The sequence below is a fragment of the Elgaria multicarinata genome, chromosome 2 (genome assembly GCF_023053635.1).
Source record: "Elgaria multicarinata webbii isolate HBS135686 ecotype San Diego chromosome 2, rElgMul1.1.pri, whole genome shotgun sequence".
NCBI lineage: Eukaryota > Metazoa > Chordata > Lepidosauria > Squamata > Anguidae > Elgaria > Elgaria multicarinata.
Window position 1 is genome coordinate 130,204,635 of NC_086172.1, and position 17,364 is coordinate 130,221,998.

General features: G+C 44.9%; 1 protein-coding gene across 2 annotated transcripts in view; it reads right to left on the bottom strand.

Moving 5' to 3' along the window:
• TYRO3 (TYRO3 protein tyrosine kinase) overlaps positions 1 to 17,364 on the bottom strand; it is an 87,285-nt gene that overhangs the window by 20,912 nt on the left and 49,009 nt on the right. For both annotated transcript variants that reach the window (XM_063117685.1, XM_063117684.1), the window contains exons 9-10: positions 16,568 to 16,712; positions 548 to 677 (exon numbers count right to left, since the gene is read on the bottom strand). In XM_063117685.1, coding sequence (XP_062973755.1) covers positions 548 to 677; positions 16,568 to 16,712 — 275 coding nt within the window. The remainder of the gene's footprint in view (positions 1 to 547; positions 678 to 16,567; positions 16,713 to 17,364) is intronic.

Sequence of the window (17,364 nt, forward strand, 5' to 3'; positions counted from 1 at the left end):
TGTTGTGACGAAGAGGAAATTTCCCCAGGTTCTCCATATATGCAAATGACACCTGCTGAAATCCCTTTTTCAATACAACTGTTAAAGATACAGGAGCCCTGTCCTCCTTTTTCATAGGGTCACCCTACTCAATACTGAATTTCTTCATGATTATTTGCAAACTTGGGTGATGTCTTATTGTGCCCATGCTCTCGCATCACCCACCACTTGCGCAACGAGGCTTTTGCACTTCTCAAAATAAACCAAAACAAGGGGAAATGGGAGGGGGGAGAAGAGGGAAGTGGTTGGCTGAGTTTGCAGAAGGCAGCTGCGCTGACCTGTCCCAATCCGGAAACGAGCATTTCCACTCATTTCTGGTGTTATTTTTAGAAGCACAAAAATAAGCACAACTGGTGGGATCCGCAAGTGCCGCATAACCAGGGGGAGGTGGAGCAGCCACTTTGGGTACTACCCCCTGTCATACAATGAGGCTGTATTAATGCACCCATATAAGAAATCCAGAGATGATGATGATGATGATCAACAACAACAACGACAATGATTTTACCCAAAACGAGTTTCTTTTCTTCTTTTCCGTAGGAGGATTAGTGCCAAGGCAACTGCTGTGACCAGTGCAGTAAGAATTCCTAACACCACAGGGACCCAGGATGTTCCATAGCGGGGCTGTCTCTGTCCCCCTGCGTAGAAGAGAAAACCGCCATGAAAAAGGACGAAACTGCACTCAGAATAATCCATTTTAAGACAGGCATTTTCCACCATGAGGAGGAAACCTACTAGTCAAGCTCCAAATAATTCCGAAAAGATGTAGCAGCGACAGATCATTGCCTGTCGTGATGGCGCATCACAGCATCTGCATGTCCAGCTCCCTCTGAAACGTCTCCCTTAGGCACCCCAGTAAAAAAGGCAGGTGTGCTGAACACTCAAACACCTGTAGCCACAACGTCTACATACATACAGACACACACGCACTATGGGGAAGTGTGTACTGGCTGTTCAACTCTCCCTCCCTCAAGAAGTTGGAAAAGATTTATTTATGTATGTATGTATGTATGTATGTATGTATTACACTTATATACCGCTCCCATAGCCTCTCTGGATGGTTTACAGAAATTCTAAAATTGAGATAAAAACAAGTATACAAAATTTAAAACTCTAAAACACAGAACATACACACATAAAGCATTAAAAACCGATTAAAAACTAGGGGTAAGTATGCAGTATAACAAATCAAGCAGTGAAGCAGCTTGACATGGGGGTGGAGGGTGGGGCGTAGATAACCTGACAATCAGCCAATAAACATGGCGGTGGTGTGGCGGAAGGGTGTTCGACAGAATGAAAGGCATTCTTGGCTGCGAATGAAGCAGACAACAAGCTGACCAAGGCCACTGGTATTTACCACACTCATTTTGATCGGCTGTATCACTGCATTGCCACAGATGCGCACACGTTTTCTCAGCCCTTTTGATCTCCCCCCCCCTTTCCACCCCTCTAACTGCCTACGGTTATATTTACATTGACATTTTTGAGGTGTTTATTATGTTCCGTGAAAACTGCTCTTGAGTAGTCACTATTAAACTTGCTGTCAAACCCAGCAAGGAACTGCACCAGCCTTTAGAAATGCTCTTTAGCAGTCCCTGCTGAAAAGGACAAGGAGTTCTGTAGCAGAAACCATCTGTGTGTATAGTTCACTCAGGGCATAGCGAATGGCCTATTAAAATGTGCTTGGGTCAGCGTATTGCTTTAGTTGAATGACCGGAGGGAAACATTTAGAGGACTTCCCCGCTCATCTGCATGTATGGAATGCCTTTCGCTTATGGCCCACAGTATTATGTGGATATTTTGGAGTGCTATAATATTACCAGAACTTGTTCATATTTTCCATTCTCTTACCCTAAAGCTGTGCAAAATAACTTATCCTCAGAGGACTCCTAAACATCATCATAATGAAAGAAACGAAATTAGATCTGAATCTTTTTGCCAACTTATAGGCATCACAATTTAGACCACAATTTATAAAAACCCTAGACATGTGGGAGATGGGGAAAAACTGAGCAAGGCTTGTTCATAGTCAATCTATGTTGCTTGCTAACATGCAGCCAATTCTTAGAAAAATCATCCACGCAGCCTTCGCTGATGCATTAATTCAAGTCACCATCCCTTGCCTCAAGGTGTCTGTATTCTTAGTCCTGTTCCTAGCTATATTCAGCTTCACATTCCCTCAGCTGTTTTCACAAGAGATATTTCTATTAACACTTATATTTTGTGCATCTATGTTAGAGTGACCATATGAAAAGGAGGACAGGGCTCCTGTATCTTTAACAGTTGCACAGAAAAGGGAATTTTAGCAGGTGTCATTTGTATATGTGGAGAACCTGGTGAAATTCCCTCTTCATCACAACAGTTAAAGGTGCAGGAGACCTGTCCTCCTTTTCATATGGTCACCGTAATCTACATGTTGATACCACAATGGCCCACATTGTGCATGTCCAAATTCTAATAATTTTGTGTGCTTTGAAATAATATTTATTTATTTATTGCATTCCTATACCGCTCCATAGCCGAAGCTCTCTGGGTGGTTCACAAAAATTAAAACCATTCAAAGTATAAAACAAGCAGTATAAAAACACGATATAAAATACAGTATAAAAGCACAACCAGGATAAAATCAGCAGCAGTACAGAAATACAAATTTAATACAAATGTATCCAGCATTTTCCAGTGAGTGAGAAACCAGTGATGGCATTTCAGTAGTCCTTATGCAGCATTCTCCCATGAGATTTCACCAGATATTTCACACGCAGAGGGACCATTCTCCCATACATTTTATTCCTGTAAATTCCTCAGACACTCATGACATTTGATCTTGTGCCCTTTAAACTCCTTCAACTCCCATCCCCCACTCACTCTTGAAAAGCTAGAACCAAGTGGAGCATTACTGGTGGGTGGTCCATAGCCAACCTCAACACCCTTTTTCAAGCTTTGCAAGAGATGCCTCAATCAATCATGTACATTTAAGTCTGTGAAAAAACAAACAATTGAGAGATTGACCACACTCATGGCATTTCTACATGAGGCTTTTATCCTGCATCTTTACCGAGGCTTCTGCTTCCAGATTCTTTGTGGGATTAAGATTGGCACCTTTACATGTGCTTTTTTCTGGGGAGTTTCTGTCTCTGCTTTTCTATATGTTTCATTAAACAGCCACTAGATGGAGCTGTGATATAGTGGAATGGCACAATTACACAAGACTCTCATTTGGCTATTTCTAAATAATACCAGGCTTTCCTCATTAGGAAAAAAAACCCTGCAATAATGGCTGCAAAACACAGGAGAGGCCCTGGAGGAGGATGACATTGTTTAAAGGACCTGCAAACTACCATGAGCAATCATGAGTGCACAATAAAAGCCACATGTAGAAAAGCGCTCTCTCTCTTTCAACCCCCCCCCCCCGCAAAATCAATTTGCTGTTGATGAGCATGTGATCTTGATCACAGAAACAGTTTATTAAAAAATCAGTGTGAAAGTACCCCATGCCTCCAGATCTACCTTCTAAATTAATTAATTTATTTATTACATTTTTATGCTGCCCAATAGCCAAAGCGCTCTGGGCGGTTTACAAAAATTAAAAACATTTGTTGGGGAAACAAACTTATATACTAGTTTAGACTCCAAACTACAAATTGTGTGTTGTTGGGTTTAAAAACAGAAGAGGAAGCATGAATTAGATACAAAAAAAGTTGTCTCACTTGCGCACCTGAGGGCTGGAGCACCTGCTGCCTCTGCCATTCCCCCTCCTACCACCTTTTGGATATTTTCTCCTACAGATTTGGGTCACTGCATTGTGCATAGAGGCCGGTGTCAAGGGAGAGGCCGAGCCCAGTGGCTGCCCCAGGCACCAAATTCTGGGGATGCCAAAAGACCCCTGAAGGTGAGAGTGGTGGCAGTGAACTGGTTGTGGCAGTGGAGCTCTGGCTCCTCCTCCTCGCTCGTGCTGGTAGAGCCCTATCTGCACATTTCTCCATTACTGGGAGGGCCGCCTGCCTCACCCATCTGGCTCTTCAGAGTGGAAGGCTGATGCCTAGCTCTGAAGGGTTTTCAAAGTGAGGCACTGGCATGCCTGGCACTCCAGAGAGCCACACCAGCTGTTCTCCTGTTGCACCAAAGGCTGCAGCAGAAGACCGCCCAGCACAGAGGGTGAAGCAGGCGGAGGCACTGTGCTGCTGAGGAGAGTAAAGAGAAAGCAGAGAAGGAGGGCGGCTGTGGTGGCTGGAGAAGAAGAGGAGGGTGGCAGTGGTGGCAGCTGCAGGAGGCGCCGGGGGGGGGGGAGAAGAGAGGGTTACAGTGTGTCTGCCAAAGCACTAAACTGCCACCTTGCCTAGGGTGCCAAAATACCTGGAGATGGGCCTATGTGAGTATCCCTGCCCCACTCCATGTTCTTGGTGGCTGTTGGGGAGGGCGTGGAGACTCCCTATTTGATATCTTCATGGCAAAGGTAAGAGCCGCTCTGGTCTTTAGGGTTCCTGTGGAAATTACAGCATGCTCCTTCAACTGGGAGAGGACATAAGAAGCCCACTGGAGTTGGGTGAGGGGGCAGAGGAGAACTTCCAACACCCTGGGCCATCGCTATTCGGAAAGAAGCCCTTCTGATGGGTTAGGAGACAGCTGACATGAAGCCAGTGTGGAGTAGTAGTTAGAGTGTTGGACTGGGACTTGGGAGATCCGGGTTCTAGTCCTCCCACAGTCATGAAGCTCACTGGGTGACTTTGGGCCAGTCTCTGACGCTCAGCCTAACCTACTTCACAGAGTTGTTGTGAGGATAAAATAGAAGGGAAGAGGATCATGTCAACTTCCTTGGGTTCTTTGCAGGGGAAAAGGCAGAATATAAATGTATAAATAAATAAATAAAATGTTAGTACAGTAGCAGTGATAGCCAACAGTAAGAACATTCTGGATCCTTGCAGAAAGGGCATGCCACATTCTTCTTTCCGGCTAAGGGTGCTTCAAATAAAACTGCAAGTTATTCCCTTGAATAACACCATTAAATGTTTTTATAACCTTCCCTACCCATACTCTGGGAGATACTAACAGGCTGCCCCAGATATTTCACACGCAGAGGGACCATAGAAAATGCCTATTCAGTGCCAGCTAGATATTTCTGGAAAGTAAGCAATTTTTATTTTCCACCAGACTCTGGCCTGGAACTACATTTCATTATTTTTACAGATCTATAGTTCTGTTCAGTCAGCATTCCCATAATGAAGCTTTATTTTCAAGCGTTTATAGGCACAGCTACGTACTATGTTAGGTGTGGCTGTGGTTTGGCCTCAACAAGCCTCAGGCAGAGAGACAGAGAGAAAGAGGACGCGTGTGCATGTGTTTTTCCTCAGAGCAGTTGTTTAAAAACAAGTGGGGGTTACTAGTACTTTCTTAACAGATTTTATGAATCATGTTAGCTCTATTCAGTCATTCAAGAATAAACGCATGAGGAGGGGAAATGCGTTAGCCCTGACTTTTAGGCACATGTTTGTATTGCTCCCTACCCGGGGAAGAGGAGAGCCTTCTGTATCCATGGAGGCTCTCTAAGTTGGAATAGCGATGACAGGAGATCACAACAGGAAAAGAGCGCACCTAAGCGTAAATCTGTTGTTAGAGTTTTATTTATTTATTATTAACCGCATTTGCTCATCAAGGCAACATGCAACAATTTAAAACAATCATATCGTAACAACTTAAAAATAAACAAGAGCACTAAAACAGCAAAACATTAAAACAACTATGTAATTGAAAAAGATACATTAAATACATTCATTTTGATCTTTAAAATTGAATTTTAAAAGGGGTTTAAAGGTATAGTAGCAGACTTCACATAGGGTGTAGAGGCACTTAATGGCCCTGGATGCACGCAGAGAGCTCCGGGTGCAAACACAGATCACTAGAGTGGGGAACGCTGCCTGATAACGAAATGGAGTCAAAGGCGTTTGTTTCTTGACCAGGGGGGGTGTCTACATGTGGGGAAAGCGGTGGCTGTGGATCTGCGCCCGGACAGACGATGCAGGTGCAGGTTTGCAGCCACCATGGGGCTTCCCCGCGATGCTGCGTTTTGAAAAAGTTAGTGATTTACCCCAACTTTTTCAAAGGGAGCTATGTCCACATGGTGCTTATTCCATGTAACATCGCTCCATGGCCAACTCAGGGGTGGAGCCTGGTGAGTGACCAGTGGTTGGTTGCTTTCCACCAGGAAGACGATGGGGGTGACTCCGGGACCCAGGTGGCCGCCCAGAAACCCCGCGCTCCCTCCTTGGCATCAGGATTATCCGACACTGCCCCAGGAGAGGGAAAGCATGGGGTTGAGGAGGGAGGCGGCAACCCTGGGCTCCTTGTACATAAAATGTCAGTTCTTTTCAGCATTTTGTGTGCCTTTTATAAGCAAGCGAAGTTGGCTTTGCTAAGCCTTCACCTTGTGGACTCAGTTATTCAGTCACTCATGCTAACACTCCACACGATTTTGAATGCTGATTTTCTGTCATTCTAAATCACGTGGAGAGCCTTCGCAGATGCAGGCGGCTCTCCTCTTCAGAAACTCACCCTCCATGGGTGAGAGGGCAATGGAAATTATGAGGGAGTGGCTGGGGGTGCTGGCATGCTCCCACTTCTCAGGCTTTATCCTTCCCAGTTCACAAATACCTGAATAGTCTATTGCCATTCAAGGTTTAGTCAGTTCAAACACTGTAGTAATTATTCTTCAAAATGCTTCAGCCGTAATCCAGTACAGGGCTAGGCATGCTTAAATACACTGAAATCATTGGGTTTAAGTGCACCTAACATTATGTTCAATTGTGCCCTTCACCTGCAATCTCTCACCCATATTTTGAGATTAATCCCATTTTCTATCACGTGGACAATTGTTATTTGTATTTACTTTTCTGTTACGGCAAAGGCCAGGACTAATGAAGGAAGAAATCGTTGATTTGGAGACCAAAATGACTGTCATCCTCCAGGGTTCTGCATTACTTTGTGTAAATTGCTGCCATCCTTCCCTGCCTCCCCTTTCACCTGAAACCCCCACCCCCCATTCTAAAAGGTTCAAATACCTCTCTTATGGCTTCATTACTGGCAGTAAGAGCTTGAAGCGACAAGTTGCTGGCATTTTTGATCCCAGCCCCAGGGGCGGTGCTACCATTAGGCCAACTAGGCAGCTGCCTAGGGCGCAGACCTCAGAGGGGCGCAGTACTGACCTTTAAGGGTCACAGTTACTTCACTTTTTAAATCTCACTTGAAAACGTTTCTTTTTTCAAAAGCTTATCAACCACAGCGTGATGATACCAGCCTATATTTTAATTTTAAGGTCCCCCACCCCGGCTGGTTTCCCCCCTCCCTGTATTATTATTATTTGTATCCTGCCTTTTGCCCAATACTGGGCTTCAAGGCGGCCTTACAAAGTTTAAAAAATACATGGAAAAGGAAAAAAGAAAAAACACGTTTAAAATACACAACAAAATTATAAGTCAATTAACATAGATGGAGGGACAGATTATTTGCCAAAGGCCTGCTGGAACAAACAAGTTTTAGCCTGCTTCCGAAAGCCCATCAAGGAGGGAGACAGTCTAGCTTCCCTGGGAAGAGAGTTCCAAAGCACTGGAGCAGCCACTGAGAAAGCCCTCTCCCATGTTCCCACCAAGCGTGCCCGTGAAGATGGTGGGGCTGAAAGAAGGGCTTCTCCAGAAGATCTCAAAGCACGGGCAGGCTCATAAGGGAGAATACGTTCTTTCAAATAACCTGGACCCGAGCCATATAGGGCTTTATAGGTCATAACCAGCACTTTGAATTGTGCCCAGAAACAGACTGGAAGCCAGTGGAGCTGTTTTAACAGGGGAGTTGTGTGCTCCCTGTAACCAGCCCCGGTCAACAATCTGGCTGCAGCTCTTTGAACCAGCTGGAGTTTCCGAACACTCTTTAAAGGCAGCCCCACGTAGAGCGTGTTACAGTAATCCAATTGAACTGTAACTAAGGCATGTGTCACTGTGGCCAGGTCTGACATCTCTAGCTTTAACTGGCGCACTAGCTTTAACTGCGCAAATGCACTCCTGGCCACCGCTGAAACCTGAGCATCCAGGCTCTGGGCGGAATCCAGAAGCACACCCAAGCTGCAGACCTGTGTCTTCAGGGGGAGTGTAACCCCATCCAGCACAAGCTAAATCCTTATTCCCTGATCTGCCTTTTGACTGGCCAGGAGCACTTCTGTCTTATCTGGATTAAGCTTCAATTTGTTTGCCCTCATCCAATCCATTCCTGCCAACAGACACCGGTTTAGCACAGAAACCGCTTCCTTGGAATTGGGTGGAAAGGAGTAGTAGAGTTGGGTGTCATCAGCATACTGGTGGCACCGCACCCCACAACTCCGGATAACCTCTCCCAACGGTTTCATTTATATGTTAAACAGCATGGGGGACAAAACAGAGCCCTGAGGGACTCCACAGGCCAACGGCCAAGGAGTCGAACAGGAGTCCCCCAGTACCACCTTCTGGGTCTGTCCATCCAGGAAAGAATGGACAGTGCCTCCAAGTCCCATCCCAGCAAGGCGGCCCAGAAGGATACCATGGTCGATGGTATCTAATGCCGATGAGAGGTCCAGCAGAACCAGCAGGGACACACTCCCCTGTCCAGTTCCCGGTGAAGATCATCCACCAAGGCGACCAAAGCTGTTTCTGTCCCATAACCAGGCCTGAAGCCAGATTGAAATGGATCTAGATAATCCATCTCATCCAGGAATCCATGGAGTTGGGAGGCCACCACACGCTCCAATACCTTGCCCAAAAATGGGATGTTGGAGACTGGCCAGTAGTTATCCAATACAGTGGGGGCCAAGGAGGGCTTTTTCAGTGTTGGTTTTACCACTGCCTCCTTCAAACAGGCTGGCACCCTACCTTGGCGAAGGGAGGCATTGACCACTCCGCTTACCCACTCGGCCAGTCCCCCTCTGGCAGCTTTTATAAGCCAGGAAGGGCAAGGATCTAGTATATACGTGGTGGCTCTCACCAATCCAAGGACCCTGTCCACATCATCGGACTGTGCAAATTGAAAGGTATCCAATAATACTGGACAAGCAGGTGCCAAAGTTACATCCACTGGGTCTGTATCAAAGTTACATCCACTGGGTCTGTATCAACAATAGCATCCAAGTCAGAGCGGATCCGAGCGATTTTGTTTGCAAAGTGCTGGGCAAATTGGTCACAGCAGGCTGTTGAAAGGTCTGAAATCTCTTTTTGGTGGCCAGAGTGTAGAAGGCCCCTGACCACCCAAAACAGCTCTGCTGGATGGCTCTTTGCAGACACAATAGTGGCAGAGAAAAAAAGGTTTTTTGCTTCCCAAATTGCCACGGAGTAGACCTTCAAATAGGCTCTAGCCTGTGTTCGTATTCTCCGTCTCACTCGTTTCACTGCTGCCAGTTCACTGGAAAACCATGTTAAGTATATGAAAAGAAATACTTGCTAAGTCATTAAAATTGTGTGTGTATGGCTATCTCAGGGTTAAACAGAGAAAGACTATCTGTGGGTAATTACCTTGAGATAGAGGCTGTTCTGGGAACCTTGCCAAGATTCTAAGTTAGCCTCATCACAGCTGTATGTAATGTAGATAAGAATTGTGTAAGATGTGTATATAGTTTCTCACTTGTGTAAAATGGAACTGATCACTGCTTACTGATCACTGCTCTATGATCACTGCTCTCTGTGTATGCCTCAGTGTGCTGATCTGAACTGATCTGAATTGAACTGCACAGAAGCCTGAAGGAAATAAACCAGCTCTGCTGTGTAAGACCTGTGTGATGTGTGTTTGTTTCTGAGCACAAACAGAGTTCCAGAGAGAGAAAAGTTCTGGCACAATAACCCAACAAAGGTTATGGGCCCAGTCCAGTCCAGGAAGCCTACGCCAGCCTAACCCAGGCAGAGGAACCAGAACTTGATGGGAATGGTGCAGTATCAGAACCAGAACCAGGAGTCTGCTAAAACAGAAAACTGTTGATGAAGGAAGACATCAAGCTAAAGCCAGTGCTGCAAAGTGAGGAAGAATCTCAGTCGTCTGACTCTGAGGAGGACTCTGAGCAGGAGGACGGTGAGATACCAATTCCTAAAGCAGAGGGAATGGCAGGAGCTAATATGTCTGGTTTGCATCAATTGTTGGAAAAGCTGAATGACTCTAACTATGCATTATGGTCTTATAAAATGCAAATGTATCTGATTCAGGCTGAACTGTGGTATGTAGTCACAGAGGATCCACCAGATAGAGCAGATCCACAGAATGCTAAATGGTTTAAGGACGATGCAAAAGCAATGGCAGTTATTGCATTGGCTGTGGAAGACTCTCAAATTTCCTTCATTCAGTTTTTGAATACATCAAAAGAGTGCTGGAATGCGCTACAAGCTGTATATCAAAGAGAAACAGCGGGCAGTAAAGTAATTCTAACCCGGAAGCTGTATGGAATGAAGCTGAAACCAGGGGAGTCTATGTCAAACCATTTGAAAAGCATGAGAGAAATCTTCAATCAACTCAGGGCACGAGGGATGGAGTTTACAACTATACACCAAGTCTATGTGATTTTGTCAAGTCTTGATTCATCGTACGACGCGGTTGTCACCATGATGGAAAGTCAAGAGGAGAAAAATTTAACCCTCGAGTATGTAGCTGGAAAACTACTGGAAACCTATGAAAGAAGACAAGCTTCAAAACAACAGAGCCTTAAACTTCCTGTGGCTGAATTTCAACAAAGCCATAAATCTTCTGACGTGGTGGCTGCATTAAAGGCAAGGAAATGCTTTAATTGTGGTTCCACAGAACACTTAAGGCGGGATTGCAACAAGAAGAAGAAAAAGCTGTTGACAGCAAAGTGGAGAGAAGAAAACAACATGAATGAAGCTGAATCAACAAAGAAGTGTCTTCTAGCAAGAGTCAAAGAGACAATGAATCCTTGGTTTTTGGACTCTGGGGCTTCAATAAGTATGGCAAAAGACAAACTTTCATTTGTAACCTTGGAAACTTCTACTTCAGAGCAAAAGTGTGTTACCCTTGCAAATGGAACAAAAATCCAGATTTGTGGTGTGGGTAATGTATATTTTGATTGTCTGGGAGTTGAACTACAAAGTGTTTTATATGTACCAGAATTAGAAACAAACCTTCTAAGTGTGTTTCAGTTAACAGAAATGGGGTATGAGGTTTGTTTTACTGAAGAAAATTGTACTATAAAACAGGGAAACAAGGTGTGTGTGCAGGGAATAATGAAAGATTCTTTGTATGTAATTAATACTTGTACAGAAAATGAAGTTGTAGCCAGCAAAGTCACAACAAAAACAATAGCCAATTGCAAACCACACCAAGAGTGTATCCATTTAACTCATAAAAGGTTTGGTCATGCTAACTATAAAACAATTTCTAAGATTCCAGAATTGTGTGAAGGGGTGAAAATCAAACCATGTTCTAACTATGTAGAATGTAATGTATGCAGTGAAACCAAGTGTCATAAGTCAAACATTCCAAAACATAGTGACAGAACAACAAAAAGAATTTTTGAATTAATTCATGCAGATCTTGCAGGTCCTTTTGAGACAAGTCAAGGAGGAAACAGATTTTTCTTGTCTATTGTTGATGATTACAGTAGATTTGGATTTGTGTATGTGTTAAAACAGAAGAGTGAAACTTTTGGAAAGTTCAAAGCGTTTGTTAAGTGGAGTAAAAATAGATTTAAAGAACCTATAGCTAATCTAAGAACGGACCGGGGAGGTGAATTTCTCAGCAACCAATTTAAAAAATACCTCAGTGATGAGGGTATACAACATGACCTTACTGCTCCATATTCACCATTTCAAAATGGAGTTGCAGAAAGGAAAAACAGAACCTTGCAGAACATGTTAAGAGCTCTATTGAAAGAGTCAGGATTGTCTAATCTGTTCTGGGCAGAAGCTTTGTCCACCTCAAATTATTTGTTAAACAGGCTTTACCACTCTGTACATGAAAAAACTCCATATGAAATGTTTTACAAAAGAAAACCTAGAGTGTCACATATAAGGGTTTTTGGAAGTAAATGTTTTGCTCATATTCAGAAAGAAAACAGACCAGGAAAGCTAGCTCAAAGAGGTTTGGAATGTAAACTGTTGGGATATGATACACAAACAAAAGGCTATCGTTTGTGGTCTCCATATCACAAAAGTGTAATTGTGAGCAGAGATGTAGTTTTTCATGAACAAATGCAGGAAACAAAACAGTATGTAAGTTTGCCTGTAGAACAGAAAGCTGTAGAAACAGAAGAAATTCTTGAACAATCTCAGCAAGAGAGGGAGGGGGAAGAAACTGTGGAGGAGGAAACTATGCCTGTAACTATGCCAAGACGATCAGAAAGGGAACGCAAAGCTCCAATTCGTTACTCAGATGAATACCAAAGCAAACAGGTTTCTCATAGAGCTTTACTAATAGCCTATGAACCTACTTCATTTGAGGAAATTCAGGAAATGGAACCTACAGAAGCTCAGGGCTGGCATGAAGCAATGTCAGAGGAAATCAGAGCAATGGAAAAAAATGAAACGTGGGAGCTAGTACCTTTACCTGAAGGTCGTAAAGCCATTAACAGTAAATGGGTATTCAAAGTAAAACAAAATGAGGAAGGACAGGTGGAACGTTCAATGGTAAAACAAAAAGAGATCCTTTAAAGCTAGGTCTCAGATTGTAACACAATTTAAACAACATGCGCAAGAGGAGGACTGTTAAGTATATGAAAAGAAATACTTGCTAAGTCATTAAAATTGTGTGTGTATGGCTATCTCAGGGTTAAACAGAGAAAGACTATCTGTGGGTAATTACCTTGAGATAGAGGCTGTTCTGGGAACCTTGCCAAGATTCTAAGTTAGCCTCATCACAGCTGTATGTAATGTAGATAAGAATTGTGTAAGATGTGTATATAGTTTCTCACTTGTGTAAAATGGAACTGATCACTGCTTACTGATCACTGCTCTATGATCACTGCTCTCTGTGTATGCCTCAGTGTGCTGATCTGAACTGATCTGAATTGAACTGCACAGAAGCCTGAAGGAAATAAACCAGCTCTGCTGTGTAAGACCTGTGTGATGTGTGTTTGTTTCTGAGCACAAACAGAGTTCCAGAGAGAGAAAAGTTCTGGCACAATAACCCAACAAACCAGGGGACTGGTGTGGCTCCACAATGTGAGAGAGGACGCTCAGGAGCAATCGTGTCCGCTGCCCGGGCCATTTCTCCATTCCAGAGATCAACCAGGGCGTCAACAGAATCACCTGCTGAGGCAACAGGAAGATCTCCAAGAGCCATCAGGAAACCATTCGGATCCATCAGCCTCCTGGGGTGGACCATCTTAATCAGTCCTCCAACCCTGCAGAGGTTCTGAGTGCCAGCAAGTCTAAACCCCACCAGGTAGAGCTCTCTGGCTATTGACCTCCGGCTATTGGGTGGTATAGAAATGTAATTAATTAATTAATAAATAAATAAATAGTGATCTGTCCATGACAACGGAACTATAGAAAGTTCCTCCACTCTCAGATCCCTGTCACCCCATCCAGCACAGAAAACAAGGTCCAAAATGTGCCCAGCAACATGGGTGGGGCCAGATACTGTTTGGGACAGACCCATAGTTGTCATGGCGGACATGAAGTCCTGAGCCGCTCCCTACAGGGCAGCCTCAGCATGGATATTGGAATCCCCCAGAACAACAAGCCGTGGGGACTCCAACACCAACCCCGAGACTACCCCGGCTAGCTCAGGAAGGGAGACTGTTGAGCAGAGGGGTGGGCGGTACACCAACAGAATCCCTATTCTATCCCGGGCACCCACCTTCAGATACACACATTCGAACCCTGCAGACTGTGGGACAGGGCACCTGGTCAGGGGGATGGAATCCCGATAGACCCCTGCCAATCCACCTGCCCGCCCTCCAGGCCTTGCTTGCTGCTGGACAGAGAACCCTGGTGGGCAAAGCTGAGAGAGATTAACTCCCCCAGCTTCATCCAACCAGGTCTCTGTGATACAGGCCAGGTCAGCATGCTCATCCAGGATCAAGTCCTGGATAGCCGTCGTTTTCCCATTAACTGACCTGGCGTTCACCAGCAGCAATTTCAACCCAGGAGGTCTGTTGCCAGGGCCATCCAGGTTATCTGAATTGGGGGAAAGTTTGGGGACAACCAACACCCTGTCGTTGCACCCTCTCTTATGACAGTGCAACTCTCTCCCTCGCCCGCAGGTATCTCCCTCTGCCCTGTATAACTGTGATGGCTGCTCCTGGACTCCCATCAACTCCTCCACTCCCAGGAAAGCATATATTCATGACAGGCTGGAAGAACCTTCACACGGTAAAAAGGAGGCAATCCAGCAGGCCAAAAGTGGGGGGAGGGGGAGAAAAGAAAAGGAAAGAAACGAAACAAACAAGGGGACAGGCCCTCGCCCTCGTGAACTTCCCCGAAGTGGCTTCCCCAAAGGGGCAAACTCCTTTGGTGTCGCCCCCTGCGGCGGTGACCCCGCCGGTGGCAGGCCCGCCCCCAAAGGAGTCTGCCTCTTAAGCTCCCAGTCCCAAAAAGTTGTTGCAACTGGGGGAGAGAGGTTTCTTTGCTGGGAGCCTGAGCCTGAGTTGTTGTTGTTGTTGTTGTTGTTGTTGTTGTTGTTGTTGTTATTATTATTATTATTATGTTTGTTACTGTGTTTTTAGAATGTAAGCCATATGGCAGTCTGTCTTGTTTCGTTTTATTCTGTACAGCACCATGAACATTGATGGCGCTATATAAATTATTATTATTATTATTAATAATAATAATAATAAAAGCAGTTTTGTACAAAATAGCTGTTTTAAGAAAAAACATAAGTTCAAGTTTTGTGCTTTTAATTTTTTCTACAAAACATCTGTTCTTAAAAATCAAAGTTGGCAATTTGTGTGTGTGTGTGTGTGTGTGTGTGTGTGTGTGTGTGTGTGCGTGCATGCATGTGTGTGTGTGCAAGTAGCTCACCTTGCCTAGGGCGCAAAATAGTCTGCCTAGCCCTTTTTCTTTCGGCCCTGCCCCCCACTGGAATCCAGCCCCTGAGAACTTCTCTGGAATTGAATTTGGCCCCCGGGCTGGAAGACGTTTCCAACCCCAGCTCTACTGTGAGAAACCCCTGGCTTTGGAGGGCCCTTATCAGCAGGTCCCTAGGAAGAGTTCACCAAAATGTTTGCAATTCTGTGGAAAGGAAAGCTAAATTCTGCAGGCAGAAACTTTAGTGTGCACTGCATATACCTAAACATTGTTCTAAAAATGTAGTTAATTTACATGTTTCTGGCTGGCGGCAGGTTTTGCCTCACTGTGCAATTTTGGGGTGTGTGTGTGCGTGTGCTGGTGAGTCATTTGGAGAAAACGTGGGCATGATGCAAACACTGAGGGAAACAAGTGAGAAGGAACTAGAAAACTGCATATGCTTCCATTGGGGACAGGGGTCATTGTACATACACCCCCACCCCACCCCCACACACCTCCTTGCTTATTTACTTTGTACAGCAGCCTTCCCCAATCTGGTGCCCTCAAGATGTGTTGGACTACAACTCCCAGCATGCCCCAGCCAGGATCTGCCATGTACACTGTTAATATTATACAACTGCGAGCAGGATTCTTCATGCAATCTGTGAAAAAATATCCCATATCTGCAAACTGGAATGCCATATCCCATTCTGTAAATTCTTCTCTGATGCATAAAAGATAATATTTTTAGGGCACTGATTGCAGGGGGTGTCTATAGGCAGTCACGTTAAGCTGGTTAACTCCAAAGCCCACAGCATCGCTGCTGCGAGGCAAAATTGAAAAAGCTAGATGGGGCAGGAGGGCGTGCGAACTATCTGGGCAGTTAAAAACCCAGTGCTGGCGGCCATTCCCTTAATCAAGCCCGCCCCCCGCCCTGCATTCCTATGCTTACAGAGCTATGCCCAGTAGATAACCCAAACCGAAGCAGGTCTGTGTATGTCTATATTCTGAAACAAAAGAGCCAAGGTCATGGTAAATTGGCACTTTGAAAACGCGCCGTTTCAGGGGGAAAAGCCTGATGTGACTGTGAGTTGGCGGCTGCGTCATATAAACCAGGCAGCGCCACTGTGCATTCACTACGGGGTTAATAGAGCATGTAGACTAATATATAGCAGGTCATGGCCACAGATTTTTCTTTCAAACACACACACACAAAAATTTACAACAGCACCAACCCATGGCAGAGGAGACTCTTTTATTGCATTCGCCTTCCCCTTCCCAGGCCCAATTCATAGCAAAAGAAAAACGAAAACAAAAGTTGTCATAGTTGCAGCTGAGGGTGGTTTTTTTATTATTATTATTCTGCTAGACTGGTTGATGTTGTTTGGCTTCAGTCTCCTTCAGTGAAAACATACATCACACACAGCTGGGAGCACAGCAAAGAGCTCGGCCAGAAAGACACAATGGTACCAGCAGCCCTGTTCTTCACTGTTCCTCAGCTCAGGCACAGCACTAACAACAGACCATTTTCCCCAAGCAAAAATAAAAGGAAAGACATCTGCACAGACACTCACCTAATAAATCTTGTGCTGTAACCAGTAAAGGCTCACTCCAAGGTCCACAGCCAGCTGAGTTGAGTACGCACACCCTGATAATAAGGTCTTTTAAGGGATTCCACATCGTCAGGTTGGCGCTTGCCTCCTGCACAACCATCTCCCCCTGAAATCAGGAAACTGGTAATCAACATTCAAATGACACTTGTTGCTGTATCTATGGACCAAGAAGGGATTTTCTTCAAAGCCAGATTGTCTAGTGCAGCATGGAAGCCACCATAGGTATTGGAGCACACCTTCCACCATTCCCAGCCAGTATGGCTGTTGGCCATGTTGGCCCAGGATGATAGGCACTGTCCTTCAACACATCTGGGGAGCACCAGGTTGAAAAACACCTGGTGTTTGTTTTTTGCCTAATCCTACAGCCTGTGGTTCAGCTGACTTGCTTGAGTCATAGGAGTCCACTTGTTCTTCAGGCTTATTCTGCACTGCAATGTTGCATGTGGCCTACTGTGGGCTAGCATGCAAAGGCTGATCTGTGGCAACCTTCTGGATAATTGATCTATCCCACTGCAGCTGGCCTTTTGGTCCTGTCCAATTTCATGAGTCTCCAGTTTCATGGAAACGACTGTTTGGCTTTCATGGAAGGGAATTCTTTTGCTCCAGGGCTGGAAATCAAGACTGGGGCTGGTCATCTTTGTTCAGCTGCTTATCATGTTACTTTGGACTTATTTTTACACTTGGTGCCAAAAGGAGGCATTGTGCAGTGTGCACCTGAGTTGGATTCTCTGAATCTATGCAATTACTGCACTGACAAT